The following is a 15,542-nucleotide window of genomic DNA, read 5'->3' as shown; positions in this document are numbered from 1 at the left end:
TAGTAAACATTTCTGGGTCTTCATTTCCCTCACCTCCTGTGAAATGGTGATGCTCAAGAAAGTTGTAAAGGGACTATTTGATAGCCACCTAGTATCACAGATTGAGAACTGGAAAAGACCTTAGAGATCATTTGGTGATCTTTAGATTCCAGTTCCACCTCATTATGTACAAATGAGGAAAATGAGACCTGGAGAAGTTATGTGATTTGACCAACACTATGCAAGTATTACAGCCCAGCTAGATGGTGCCACGGTGCATACAGTGCACTGTGTTCAACTCTGGCACTAGCAATGTGACTCTAGGCAAGTCACTTAACTTTATTTGTCTCAGTTTCCTCATCTGTAAAATGAATTAGAGAAGGAAATGGCAAACCACTCCAGGGTATTTGCCAAGAAAATCCTAAATGAGACCTTGAAAAGCCAGACATGACTGAAATAATTGAATGACAATAACAAAATGCAGGTACTAAGTAGAAATGGGATTCAAACTGTCTGATTTTATAATGAAGACTCTACCTGTACATATCATGTTTTTCTGCAGCAAACAAGCCATTCCAAAATGATCCTGACAATGGAGAGGCAACATTTTCACTTCCAGCTGTTGTATCACAACATGTCTATTATCATCAACGAACATGTCATGGAAGAGAAGAACAAATACAGTTTGGTCATCCATGGAAAACAAAGTAGAATTTCCAATATCCTTGTGAGTATTAGGATGGCCTGTCATGGTGAAACATAAATAGTGAAGCAATGGACAGAATAATCTTTATGGTTCTTACCATGTAATCCACTACTCTCATAGTATGAATAACTTACGGATGACTAGGTTTAAAGGATTAAAAAAATTTTTTTATTCTGACTTTAATAAATACTCCCATGAAAAAGAGAGGGAAAAATCCATATTTCCATGTATAAAGTAGGATAGAGAAGGATTATATGCACACATTTCTATTATATATAGATTACTTTTCCTAAAAAGCATGTAAAAAATTCAGCATGTTATTTTCAGAGCTGACTTATTTGTCTGTTTCCTTTTGAATTTCTAATCTCCCTTCAACTTTTATATGTGTAAAATCATCTTTGGACATGTGTTATATCCAAAAATATCTATATCGTTCCTTTTTTTTTTTTAACCCTTACCTTCTGTCTTAGAACAACACAAAGTGTCAGTTCCAAGGCAGAAAAGTGGAAAGGTCTAGGCAATTGGGGTTAAGCAAATTGCCCAGGGTCATACAGTTAGGACGTATCGGAGGCCAGAATTTAACTCAGGACCGCTGGTCTAGGCTTAGCTTTTTATTGAGTCACCTATCTACTCTTTGTCTCATTCTATATGTTGAGTCCATCACTTGATTAGGAAGAGGGTAGCCAGCTTCATTTATTATATTCACAAACAGAATTTATCCAGTCATTCCCCAATTGATGGACGTTTTTAAAAAAAATTTTAAATCTTTTGTCTTAGAATCAATATTGTGTATTGGTTCCAAGGCAGAAAAGTGATAAGAGCTGGGCAATGGGGGTCAAGTGACTTGTCCAGGATCACATAGTTAGGAATTATTTGAGGTCAGATTTGAATGTAGGCCGGGCTCTCCGGGCAATTTTGTTTTGAGTTCTTGATACAACAAAAAGAACTGTGTAATATTTAAAATTAAATTATGAAGCTGCTAGTAGTTTTAGTAGCTTTATTACATCAGAGTAGTGATAGTAAAGAGAGGGATAGAACCATTGATAGGGGTTCCTTCAGGTTCCCAGCTCCAGTCAGAAGAATGTGAGAGAGAGCTTGAGCAGTGCCTTGGCTTTGCCTTATAAGCAATTTTCTCCACCCACTAGCTCTCCCACGGCATATCTCAGGAACCAATCATCATCCCATAATTTGCCTGGCACCACCTGGGGGGAAGTGCTTGTGGGATCAGTTTCTTGTCTTGTTGGTTTCAACTTCCTTTCTCTGAGGGTTTCTCTGTACTTGCACATCTTAATGGTAAAGGACCTCCAGGTCACTGACTGATGTCAAACAAAGCAACATATTGGGGAGGGAAATTCCCTTCTCACAATTGCTATGAATACTTTTATACATGGGAGTCTCTTTTCCTTTTTCTATTTTTGGTGGGATTTAGGTCTAGTAGACATATTCTAGTCAAAGACATTAATTTGGGTTAAATAATTGAATTAGACATGGATTAATTAATTGAAAATAGGTTTTCAGAATGACTGGATCCATTTATAGCAGCTATTCCAACAACTGTTGTTTTTTTTCCCCTTCTTGTATCATCTTTGACATATTGTCAAAGTATACAGTGGGGCCACATAATTCATTTACCTAAAATTTGGAGAATTTTTTTCAATGTCTTTTGACCATTTAGATTTCTTTCTTTGAGAATTGCCTAATTATATCCTTTTACAATTTTCTTGACTCATTTTGATTTCCCTGTGTTGTAGATGAAAGATGCAGTAACCTCAACAGCCAATGGGATGGCAGCTGTGAGGTACAAATCATTGGGCATCCCTGGGGTGGTCTTTCCCCACTGGATCATGTTCTAGGTCTGATTTGTAGACTATGGGTGTAGAGACTACTGCTTGTGCTGATTAGAGATTCATTCCTGAATCACTGAGAATAATAGGATCAATAAACATTTCCCCTGGGGATGAGAGAAGGAAGCACAGCAGAGAGCCAGGTTGGCTTTGAGGGAGTTAGGACACACAGTCCTTGGGCCCTATTGCCTAATGCTTCCTGCTTATGTTTATTATTTCCCTCTTGCTTTGCGTTCCATAGAAACAAATAATAAAGAAAGGGTTTCCTAATCTTTTTTGTTGTTGCTGGTCATGAACCCCTTTGGCGGTATGAAGGCTATTCACCCTGTCTCAGAATCATACACACAGGATTATAAAGAAAACCAATTATTAAAAAAAAAAACCCAATTATGTGGAAAACGCATTTACCAAAACTTTTTAAAAAATCATAAAGTAACAAGGTCATGGACTACGGATTAAGAATTTAGGTAATTCTTTTCACAGGCTTGTCTGATCCTGTCCTCACAGCTTTATTCTAACTCACAGGTTTATTAACACCCTGGATAAAGACATTAACATCACGCTAAACAGAGATGTGTCCGTCAGTGTTGGTCAAAACTATGGCATCTCTTCCTATAAAATCTTGGAAAGAGGAAAGTAAGAATTTTATTTCTCCATGTGTGAATTACGATAAGTCATTATCAAATATTTGTAAAATTCATAAGTAGAAGGTTGAGGACTAATATCTGGAGTAATCATGCATGGCAAGGGACATATATCAGGCCTTTGGGTTATCACTTAATGTTTTTTCCACCTATATTCTAGTTAAATAGAGGGGAAGGTTCGTGTCACTTTACTCTTCCCCCCCGCCCCCCCCCCCCCCCCCCCCGCCTATAATCCTATATAGATGTTGTGAGATTGGGATTACTCCAGAAACCAGAGGGAAATTATAAGTAGATTATGGCTGAAGTAAAACTTAAATTTGATGCACTATTTCCTATAGATGATCTCATATATCTTGGCAGCTTGTAAACCAGAGTTGCCCTCCCTGGGCCCACCAAATTTCTGTAACTCCTCAGCTACTTAGGAATCTTACTAGAGTGCCCAATGGAGATCTACCAGGCTGAAGGCTTTACCCCTCAGATCTGTTTAAATTGGAAAACCTTGTGCCTTGACAGTGAAAATTGTAGATCAAGGTACAGAAATAGGTCATGGCATCTTTGCTTACAAAATCTTGGAAAGGGGAAAGAAAGAGACTGGGAAATATCTGGCTTTCCTACAATAGGGAATATTTTTGAGACATTGTGTAGTTTTGGATCTGAGATCCCTCTTTTTTCCCTTTTTCCAGATACCATAATGTGTTATGTAGGATGGGAGACAAGGAGCTCTTCTTGGATCTGGGGCTACTCGACTTTGGTGCAGCATACATGGTTGCCATTACTAATGTAGGTAGCTCTCCCCCTTCCCATTTCTTCACTTCCCCTCACCCAGCAAGGCTGCTTGGATGTGGAGGATAGGATCTTTGAGGAAAGCAGGAAGGAAAAGATGTTACAGTCATTGTGTCCACTAGAAGTCCATTGTCCTCATCCACTGAATAAGACTCCTCAGGCTAGCCCTTGGAGCACTGTGGTCTCTGCATGTTGGTTATGCCTACTTCTAAGACATTGGGAATGTTATGAATGATAGTATTTTATAGTCCTAAGTGGAATAGAGATTGGAAATCAGAATTTATCTTGAGTCTTCACACTCATGCGAGACAATCTGTCCCAGCCTCAACATGGCCCCTAAAAATAATATTACAAGATGGGATCTCTTTGGGTAGGTTGTTGCTTCCCAATTGTGACTTTAGCTGAAGGTATTGGGCCACTTGGCTTCTTGAAACCCCTGTCCATCTGGAAGATCATTGAAATACTTGTTTTGAGATATAAGAAATGAAACAGCCGTCTAATAGTACAGAGGGTCAATTTAGCTTTAGTCCCTTCAAAGCTCTTTTTGTGAAGGCTTGGGCAAAGTGTGTCTATGTGAGGGAAAAGTATGTCCTTGACTTTTTAAATAGATTTTCATCTGATCCTAATTTTGTCTGACCTATCATATAACTTTCAAAGAGTAGATGTTGATGATAACTTTGAAAATAGTAAGTTGAAAAGAATGAAAACCAAGAGAAGACTATAAATGGGATTGATTAAAAAGATGCTTATGATTTCAGAAGTTTTACTGGAAGTACTGAAACAAATGCCTTCCTTCTCTCCTGCTTAGAGTTCTAATCAACATCTCCAGGCATGGAAAATTGAAGATATTTCACCCAATCAAATGTCCATTGCATGGCAGTTGCCACAGTATGTAATAGTCACTGCAAGTGAAGTTATATTTTCTATCACAGGGCTTGAGTTCTCCTATTCCCAGGTAAGGTTTTTTTCTTCTTTTTATATTTTCTCTTTCTGTTGAATTTGACAAACACTCTATTATATGGACATTGTCATTTAAGTAATGGAAAAGAATGAGAAGATTGTACATGAAACTTCAGATCTTTATAATCATTTACAGCTCATGATTCAAAGTTAATAAGTCAGCTTCTGGAGCAGCTCAGTGACTCAGTGAACAAAGCATTAGGGCTGGAGATGGGAGGTCATGGGTTCAAATGTGACCTCAGCCTCTTCCTAGCTGTGTGACCCTGGGCAAGTCACTAAATACCAGTTGCCTAGATCTTGCTGCTCTTCTGCTTTGGGTTTGATTCTTAGTACTGAGTGTAAGACAGAAGGTAGAGCTTTAAAAAAAAGTCAGTTTCTGTGACTAAAAATCTCACCCTTCTACTGGAAGTCTTTCCCAATCCTTAATTTTTGTGCTTTCTTTGTTTCCTTTGTAAAAAATCATATTTATTATTTGTATGTAGGTGTTTACATATTATCTCCCATATTAGACTGTGAGTTCCTGGAGGGTAGGGATCACTTTTTGTTTTTCTTTAGATCCCTAGGGCTTAGTATAATGCTTGGCATTTAAGAGGCACTTAAAAAATATTTATCCATTGATCAGCTTTCAAAGCTGTCCAGGTAGATTTACAAAGGTAGGAAGCATTTATTTCAATTTTCCAATTTCCTTAACCATGGTAGGACACAAGCTGATGCCCTCCTCCTTTCCAAGGCTTTAGGATCCCAACCTATGGCACTGGTAGAGTGCCAGCTTGGCTCTAAGAGATTCATCATAACTACAGGACCAAGCAAGTCAGATATTCAGAGAAGACCAGGCCAGCATGATAGCTAAGCTTTGTGGCTACTATTTGATTTTTTTGTTGTTGACAATTTTATTTAATTAGCCAATTTAGAATATTTTTCCTTGGTTTCAAGAGTCATGTTCTTTCCCTCCCCTTCCCCTCCCCATTCCCATAACCAACATGCAATTCCACTGGGTTTTACACGTGTCCTTGATCAAACCTATTTCCATGTTGTTGATGTTTGCACTAGGATGATCATTTAGAATCTACATCCCCAATCATATCCCCCTTGACCCATGTAATCAAGCAGTTGTTTTTCTCCTCCCATAGTTTTTCCTTTAGATGTGGATGGTCCTCTTTCTCATAAATCCCTTGGAATTGTTCTGGATCATTGCATTACTGCTAGTAGAGAAGTCCATTACATTTGATTGTACCACAGTGCATCAGTCTCTGTGTATAAGGTTCTCCTGGTTCTGCTCCTCTTACTCTGCATCACTTCCTGGAGGTTGTTCCAGTTCACATGGAATTCCTCCAGTTCATTATTCCTTTGAGCACAATAGTATTCCATCACCAACATATACCACAATTTGTTCAGCCATTCCCCAATTGAAGGGCATCCCCTCATTTTCCAATTTTTTGCCACCACAAAGAGCGCAGCTATGAGTATTTTTGAACAGGTCTTTTCCCTTATTATCTCTTTGGGGTATAAACTCAGTGCTGCTATGGCTTTATCAAAGGGCAGACAGTCTTTTAGCACCCTTTGGGCATAGTTCCAAATTGCCCTCCAGAATGGTTGGATCAATTCACAACTCCACTAGTAATAAATTAATGTCCCGAATTTTTCCACATCCCCTCCAACATTCATTACTTTCCTTTGCTGTCATTTTAGCCAATCTGCTGGGTGGGAGGTGGTACCTCAGAGTTGATTTGATTTACATTTCTCTGATCATAAGAGATTTAGAACACTTTTTCATGTGCTTATTAATAGTTTTGATTTCTTTAACTGAAAATTGCCTATTTATGTCCCTTGCCCATTTATCAATTGGGGAAAGGCTTGAATTTTTGTACAAGTGATTAGCTCTTTATAAATCTGAGTAATTAGACCTTTGTCAGAAGTTTTTGTTATGAAGATGCTTTCCCAATTTGTTGCTTCCCTTCTTATTTTGCTTGCATTGGTTTTGTTTGTACGAAAACTTTTTAATTTAATGTAATCAAAATTATTTATTTTGCGTTTTGTAATTTTTTCCAACTCTTGCTTTTGCTTAAAAAATTTCTTTCCCCAAATATCTGACAAGTATACTATTTGGTGTTCACTTAATTTACTTATAGTTTCCCTCTTTATATTCAACTCATTCACCCATTCTGAATTTATCTTGGTGTAGGGTGTGAGATGTTGATCCAAACCCAATCTTTCCCATATTGTCTTCCAATTTTCCCAGCAGTTTTTGTCAAAGAGTGGATTTTGGTCCCAAAAGCTTAGATATTTGTGTTTAGACTGTCTTGCTGAGGTCACTTACCCCAAGTCTATTCCACTGATCTTCCTTTCTGTATCTTAGCTAGTACCATATTGTTTTGGTGACCACTACTTTATAGTCTAACTTGAGGTCTGGTACTGCTAGGCCACCTTCCTTCACATTTTTTTTTCATTATTTCCCTGGATAGCCTTGATCTTTTGTTCTTCCAAATGAACTTTGTTATTTTTTTTCTAGTTCAGTAAAAAAGTTTCTTGGTAGTTTGATGGGTATGGCACTAAATAAGTTAATTAGTTTGGGTAAGAGTGTCATTTTTAATGTGTTAGCTCATCTTACCCATGAGCAATTAATGTTTTTTTCCAATTATTTAGATCTAGTTTTAATTGTGTGGAAAGTGTTTTGTAGTTGTGTTCATATAGTTCCCATGTTTGTCTTGTGTAAGGATAATTTTAGCATTGTGACTTAAAATCTATTTAATTTGGTCACCATGGAAAATTCCCAAATACTAAAATACCCAAGTCAGCTGCAAATTATGGTGATTTAATTAATATAGAGAGAAGGAATTAAGGAGAAAAGAGAGAGAAAAGAGTTAATTTAAACTGCTCTGGCTTAGGCTGAGCCAGGCAGTAGTTAAAGGCCTTGGCCAAAGTGGCCTCCATAAGCCCAAGGGAAAGAGAGTCAGTCTTATCACTCACTAAAAGACCATCTCCAGGAAGCTGTCTGAGGAAGATCCTCCAGGCTGAGTTTCAGTCCTGAACTGAACTCAATTCTGAATTCAATTTCCTGAACTGACTTTTCTAACCTCCTTTTGAAGAAATTTTCTCTTATGTCACCTCCCCTAAATTTTCACATCTACCAATCACAGTAGACGCTTTTCTTCAAGACTGCCCATTCTTTAGTTCTCACCTACTTTGATTAGATTTTCTCCAGGACTATCCACTCTTTAGTACTCACCTTCTCTGGCTAGATTATATCTTCAGAGGTACTTCACACTTCTTTGTTAAGCTTACCTTTTGTGAGTTACTTGACCTTTTTGTGATTAATTTAACCATTATAGTACCTAACACCTTTTTGTATTGGATCTAAAAATAGACAGTTTAAGTTCTAGCTTTACTATAAGGTATGAGTTAAGTACCTTCATTGTTCAATCAGGAGTTTACAACTTTATCTTCCCCAAAGTATGTCTAATTAGGGTGGAGTAATTTTAAAATTCACACTTGGCAGATAGTATTTTATATTGTCTAGGATGATTTTAAATTGAATTTCTCTTTCTAATTCTTGCTGCTGAGATGTGTTGGAAATATATAGAAATGCTGATGACTCATGTGGCTTTATTTTATATCCTGCAACTTTGCTAAAGTTGTTGATTATTTCCACTATCTTTTTAGTTGATTCTCTATGATTCTTTAAGTAGACCATCATATCATCTGCAAAGAGTAATAGCTTGGTCTCCTCATTGCCTATTTTAATACCTTCAATTTCTTTTTCTTCTCTAATTGCTACTGCTAGTGTTTCTAGGAAAATGTTAAATAATAGAGGTGATAATGGGCACCCTTGTTTCACTACTGGTCTTATTGGAAATGATTCTAATTAATCTCCATTGCAGATGATGTTTGCTGATGTTTTTAGATATATACTGTTTATTATTTTTAGGAAAGGCCCTTCTATTCCTATACTTTCTAGTGTTTTCAACAGGAATGAGTGTTGTATTTTGTCAAAGGATTTTTCTGCATCTATTGAGATAATCATGTGATTTTGGTTGGTTTGCTTGTTGATATGGTCCATTATGTAGGTGGTTTTCTTAATATTGAACCATCTTTGCATTTCTGGTATGAATCCTACCTGATCATAATTGAATAACTCTTGTGATCACTTGCTGGAGTCTTTTTGCTAGTATTCTATTTAAGATTTTTGCATCTCTGTTCATTAGGGAGATTGGTCTGAAGTTTTCTTTCTCTATTTTTGATCTGCCTGACTTTGGAATCAGTACCATATTTGTGTCATAAAGGGAATTTGGTAGAACTCCTTCTTTGTTTGGTCTGTCAAATAATTTTCACGATATTGGGATTAGTTGTTCTTTGAATGTTTGATAGAATTCACTTGTGAATCCATCAGATCCTGGGGATTTTTTCTTGGGGATTTCTTTGATGGCTTGTTCAATTTCTTTTTCTGATATGGGATTATTTAAGAATTATATTTCTTCTTCTGTTAATCTAAGCAATTTATATTTTTGTAAATATTCATCCATATCACCAAGATTGCCATATTTGTTGGCATATAATTGGGTAAAATGTTTTTTAATGATTGCCTTAATTTCCTCTTCTTTAGAGGTAAGATCTCCCTTTTCATCTTTGATACTGTTAATTTCATTTTCTTGTTTCCTTTTTTATTAGACTGACCACTACTTTGTCTATTTTATTTGTTTTTTTCAAAATACCAACTTGTAGTCTTATATATTAATTCAATAGTTCTTTCACTTTCAATTTCATTAACTTCTCCCTTAATTTTTAGGATCTCTAATTTAGTTTTCACCTGGGAATTTTTAATTTGTTCACTTTCAAGTTTTTTGATTTGCATGTCCAATTTGTTGACCTCTGACCTCCCTAATTTGATAATATATGAACTCAAGGATATAAATTTCCCCCTGAGTACTGCTTTAGCTGCATCCCATAGATAAAGGATGTCTCATCATGGTCATTTTTTCAATGAAATTATTAAATGTTTCTATGACTTGTTCTTTACCAATTTTGGAGAATCATGTTATTTAATTTTCAATTAACTTTTGATTTGGCCCTCCATGTACCCTTACTAGTTATTATTTTTATTGCATTATGATCTGAAAAGGTTGCTTTTATTATTTCTGCTTTTTTATACTTGCTTGCCATGTTTTTATTCCCTAGTACATAGTCAATCTTTGTGAATGTACCATATGCTGCTGAAAAGGTGTATTCTTTTTGGTCCATATTTATTTTTCTCCATATATCTATTAACTCTAATTTTTCTAAGATTTCATTCACATCTCTTACCTCTTTCTTATTTATTTTTTGGTTTGATTCATCTAGATTTGATAGAGGAAAGTTCAGGTTTCCCACTAGTATAGTTTTGCTATCTATTTCCTCCTTCAACTATTCTAGTTTCTCCTTTAGAAATTTGGATGCTATACCATTTGATGCATACACGTTGAATACTGATATATTTCCTCATCATCTATACTGCCTTTTATCAGGATGTAATTATCTTTCCTATCTCTTTTATCAGATCTATTTTTACATTGGCTTTTTCAGATATCATGATTGCAACTCTTACCTTCTTTTTCTCAGTTGAGGCCCAATAAATTTTGTTCCAACCTTTAATTCTAACCCTGTGAGTTTCTACCCACCTCATGTGTGTTTCTTGTAGACAACATATGGTAGGATTTCTTATTCTAATCCACTCTCCCAATAGTTTTTGTTTTATGGGTGAGTAAATCCCATTCACGTTCAAAGTTATGATTGTCACTTGTGCATACCCCAACATTTTGATATCCTCTCCTGGTTCTGCCCTTTCTTCTTTCACTATATCCTTTTAAACCAGTGGTTTATTTTTAATCAGTACCCCTATTCCCCACCCTTATTTGCTTCCTTTTCCACCCCTTCCATTTTTGTTCCCTTTTTCTTATTTTTTTTAGGGTCTGTTAAATTCCCTACCCCCTCTTTTTCCCCTCCCTTTTTGTACTCCCCATTGTCCAACTCCCCCCCCCTTTGTTTTCTCTTCTCACTTTCCCTGTAGGGTAAGATAGAATTTGATACTCCAGTGGATCTAGATGCTCTTCTCTCTCAGAATTGATTTCACTGAGAGTAAGGTTTAAGTATTACCTAGGACTCTCTTCCTCTTCTTATAATAGTATTCTTCCCCTCCTCTTCCCATGTGCCTCTTTGTGTGATATCAATTATCCTATTTATTTTATTCCTTCATATGAATTTGTTTTTTTTTGATCTTTTGAGGTAGTTTATATTGGTAGGTGGTGAGGAGACAAAGAAACCTGGGTCTACACTGCCGCCATATTTACCTGGGAGTCCTGGTACTATTTGATTCTAAATGCTTATATAGGAGTAGAATTTGAAGCTTTGAAGGCAAAGATTATTTCATATTTGTCTTTATGTATCCAGAACTTAACATAGCCTTTTGCACATAATAACTGTCTAATAAATGCTTACTGAATGAAATTCCCACTTCTTGAGAAATGGAATAGAGGAGGGAAGTCTCCTGCAGGGAAGTGGGGCTTAGAGAAACTTTGTTTACAAGCTTCTTTGTTTCTTTTCCAGGCTCCCCCCAGCATGAAGTCAGTGCTACAAGCAGCCTGGCTCCTAACAGTGGCCATCGGCAATATTATTGTACTTGTTGTCGCACAGACAAGTGCCTTGGTGCAGGTATGTGTCCTATGATGACAGAAAGGCACGTCTATTCCCCTGTACTGCTCTATTATTTTTACTTTACTGCAAAGAGAAGCTAGACTAACTGCATACTTGTCTTTTACTTTACTTACATCTTGTGTTAGCATCACAGAAAGTTAGTCACAAAACAGCTGCCTGGAAAATGGATAGTCAGGACTATGATTATCATTGGAAGTGATGTAGGTAAAAACAAGACAGATAGTCAGAAAAAATGTAGAAATCAGCCTAAAGACAACCAGGAAAGAGTTATCTTTTTTTTTTTTAAAGGTAATAGAAATTAAGTGACTTGCCCAGGGTCACAGAGCTGGGAAGTGTCTGGGCCCAGATTTGAAACTAGGACCTTCCTCTCTAGGTCTCTAGGTCTGACTTTCAATCCACTGAGCCACCCATCTGCCCCCCAAGAGTTATCTTTTTAAAAAATTAAACAATGTAAGTTGCAGAAGTTAGAAGACATAGTAGGTAGAACATCAGGCCCAGAGACAAGAGGTTCTGAGTTTAAATCTGGCCTCAGACACTTCCTAGCTGTATGACTCTGGGCAAGTCACTTTTCCCACTTGCCTAGCCCTGCCAATGACACTGATACTTGGTATCAATTTTAAAAAAGAAAGGTAAGGGTTCAAAAAAATAAAACTGATGGTAAGAATATGTTAGTCACCCAAAGACCAACCTAGCTAGGCAGGCTCAGGGACTCATCACCATATTGGGTGATGAATTTTTCATAAAGAATAACTCTAAAGGATTCTAATGAGTCATCAAAAGATTGTGATTTACACTGTTGTCTATACTGACAATCACAGATGGATATATCGAACATACAATAAACAGCTTACAGTTTACAAAGCACTTTCTTTAGTGTAATTCACTGAGGCATCTAATGTAAATATTCTCTTGAGGACACAGACTTGGTTAGGTGAAGCGATTTGTTCAAAGTCACTGAGTCTTCTGACAAAGTCCGGGTCTTCTGACACTGAGAGACCCAGAGAAGGCAGATTTCATATCCACCCATCATCCCAGTACCACAAGTCATGGAAGGAAACAAAGTTCTGTTTGATATCTAGTTGGCAACTTGACTTAATCCTCAGAAAAGCTAGGTTTACTGCATGTTTGTCCATTCCTTCCTTCTCTTGTTAAATTGATTAGCCTCACAGGATGATCTATAGCCCTGAGTTCCCTAGAATGCCTCTCTAAGAAAATCTCTATTCTGAGAGACTTGAGTATGGCAACATGACACCCATACATTCCCCAATGAGCCATGACATCTTTCTTAACGTCTTCTTCCATTTCTGGCTCTAAGTAGTATCCTTGCTAGATTATCTGAATTTCAGTGGCATAATAATTAATTATTTCTTTCTCTTCACAGTGGGCTGAATTTATCTTGTTTTCTGGTCTCCTGCTTATTATCTGTCTCATCTTCTCCATCATGGGCTACTACTACATCCCTGTGAAGCCAGAAGATGCTTATAGTTTAGAGGACACAACGTCTTCCCATATCAAAGGGGACGCAAACGATCTTGTGTCCAAGAAAACAAAGCTCTGACTGTTCCTTTAGTTCTATTCCAAGCCTTTTTTTACTTGTCCTAATCAATTTAACTCTTCTCTAGTCTTGGCTACATCCATCACTAAGCATCCTTCTTCCCGGTGGGCCAGGCCAAAGAAACAGCACCAGTCTCATCAGAGACCCTGACCTCTGGCTGAGTTTTATCCTGCCCTTCTGGGAACAGAAGCCCTGGAGGAGAGACCCACTGCACACTTGAGCAAGGAATCCAACCACTCCATACCTCAGTCCAGTCACCTATTCATGGAAAATACAGTCTGTCATACATTGTTTTGGTGAACTTGGGACAGATAGATGGTTATTCCTCGTGTGTCTAAAATAATGTGAAGAACATAATCTACCATGTGTTATTGTGTAACTGTGACATTCTTCTGTGTGTAAATGCGCACCGTTGAGGGAGAAGAGGGATATATACCTGTGTTTGCCATTTGGAACATTGCCAAACATACCTGGTCCTCTGGTCATTTAACTTTGTACTGTCTGACCCTGGATTTCTGTTGGTACAATAGGATGTCTTGGGCTTAAGTAAACTGACTTATCCTAATTAAGGCATGGGAGATAATTGTTATTCATACAGTCTACTGAAGATGCTAAGAGGGTACAATTTTTAAAAAGTCCTCTTACTTCCATCTTTAGAATCAATACTATGTTTCTTTCCAAGGCAGAAGAGCAAGAAGGGCTAGGAAATGGGGGGTAACGTGACTTGCCCAGAGTCACACAGTGACGAAGTATTTGAGACCAAGACCTCCTGTCTCTAGGTCTTGCTTTAAATCCATTGAGCCACTCAAATATCCCCTAGGATACAATTGAATAACAGTTTATACCACTTCACAGTTTATAGCTGTGTGGTAGGTAGATTAATGATAGAATGTTAGCTTTTTAACTTCTGATGGAGGAAAGAATTTGTAAGTGACTAGGATGTCTATATCCCAAGAGAGATAGAGGAGACATGGAAAGAGCTGTGTTTCAGGATCTGAGTGATGGGGCCCCTGCACAGTTTCTTCACAGCAGAAATTCACTCTGATTCTCTAGCAGAGAGAATAAAAAGGCAGAAAACATTGATTCTGCGTAGCCACATGAAGGTGAGAAGTATAATCATGTGTGTGCTGGAGTTCAGAAGACACAGTGATTAAAAACCAGCTAGATGGGAAGGGATTTTGTGCCTAAGAGAGAAGGACTAAAAATATTGTTGCCAGAGAAAAAACCCAAGTCAAGTTAAATTTCATAATTTCAATGCTGAGCAATGAATCTTATAAACAACTAGGAAGCTTTCAGCTATGAAAGTCTTCATAATTATAATGACAATAAAGGATTCAAAACTAGTGTCCACTAATTTGATTTAATTCAGACATTGTAGCCACAAAACTGAACCTAATCATAATTTACAAAAGATAGGTCTCAAGTAAAAGAGGGATTAGAAATATTCCTGAAAATAAAAAACACCAGAGGTGAGCAAAACATTCACTTGTAAATACTTCAAACAAAAGAAACACAAAAGTGTTTTCTATTTGATTTTCCAGAAAAGTAAGCAAAGATTTTATTCTCCAATGAATATAGACTTTTAGAAATTTTAATTTTTTTGTAAATATATTTTTTTACCAATTACACAAAAATTAACAATTTTCCACATTAGTTTTCTGAAGTGATGTTCCAAATTCTTAAACCCTTACCTCCCTTCTTAGAATCAATACTACCTATTGGTTCCAAAGCAGAAGAGTGGTAAGGGGTTAAGTGACTTGCCCAGGGTCACACAACTAGGAAGTATCTGAGATCACATTTGAATTCAGGACCTCCAGTCTCTAGGCCTGACCCCAATCATGTGGGCTACCTAGCTACCCCCATATAGCCTATTAAAAAAAATGGACAAAAAAAGAACTAATTAATGATTTAAAGAAATCTTAATCAGAAGAAGAAAAGGAACCGAACTGACACTTTGAACTAAAGGCCAACCTTCCTTAAAAGTACTTATCTATAATGGAATGAGTGGAATGGGAAGTTACTCAGTAAGAAGGGAGGAAAGAGGGATACTTGAGCCACAGCCCTATTCAAGCCAGAAAGGAGCAAAAGGAACTAATTTCTTTAGCCTCTGCAAGAATTAGAGAGTAGGCACTATGAAAGAGAACAGTAAAAACACTGGTAAAGAGGCAAGATCTAGGACAGGGATGTTGGAAGATGGATCTCATCTTTAAAGGGAAATAAACGTTTGCAATCAAGAATATTCCTATGCAGGTGGGTTTATATGGTGAAATACAGGGCTCTTACAATGGATATTTTGGGGGAGGGGGAAAGAGGAATAGATTAATTAATTATGGCACATGAATATAATGTATCATTCCACCAAAAATAAACAATGAATAATAGGGATT

At 37.0% G+C, this 15,542-nt stretch overlaps 1 protein-coding gene across 1 annotated transcript in view; it reads left to right on the top strand.

Annotated features, from left to right (window-relative positions):
* Positions 1-14,498, top strand: part of SLC15A2 (solute carrier family 15 member 2) — a 44,943-nt gene extending 30,445 nt beyond the window's left edge. The window contains exons 16-22 of the mRNA XM_001363437.5: positions 542-706; positions 2,437-2,483; positions 3,055-3,165; positions 3,857-3,953; positions 4,765-4,911; positions 11,493-11,597; positions 12,982-14,498. Coding sequence (XP_001363474.3) covers positions 542-706; positions 2,437-2,483; positions 3,055-3,165; positions 3,857-3,953; positions 4,765-4,911; positions 11,493-11,597; positions 12,982-13,158 — 849 coding nt within the window. The 3' untranslated portion in view covers positions 13,159-14,498. The remainder of the gene's footprint in view (positions 1-541; positions 707-2,436; positions 2,484-3,054; positions 3,166-3,856; positions 3,954-4,764; positions 4,912-11,492; positions 11,598-12,981) is intronic.
* Positions 14,499-15,542: the final 1,044 nt, after the last annotated feature.

This window comes from Monodelphis domestica, chromosome 4 (assembly GCF_027887165.1).
Source record: "Monodelphis domestica isolate mMonDom1 chromosome 4, mMonDom1.pri, whole genome shotgun sequence".
In the NCBI taxonomy this organism is placed as follows: Eukaryota; Metazoa; Chordata; class Mammalia; order Didelphimorphia; family Didelphidae; genus Monodelphis; species Monodelphis domestica.
The sequence above is the reverse complement of the archived record's forward strand: the minus strand, read 5'-3'. Positions and strand labels throughout refer to the sequence as shown.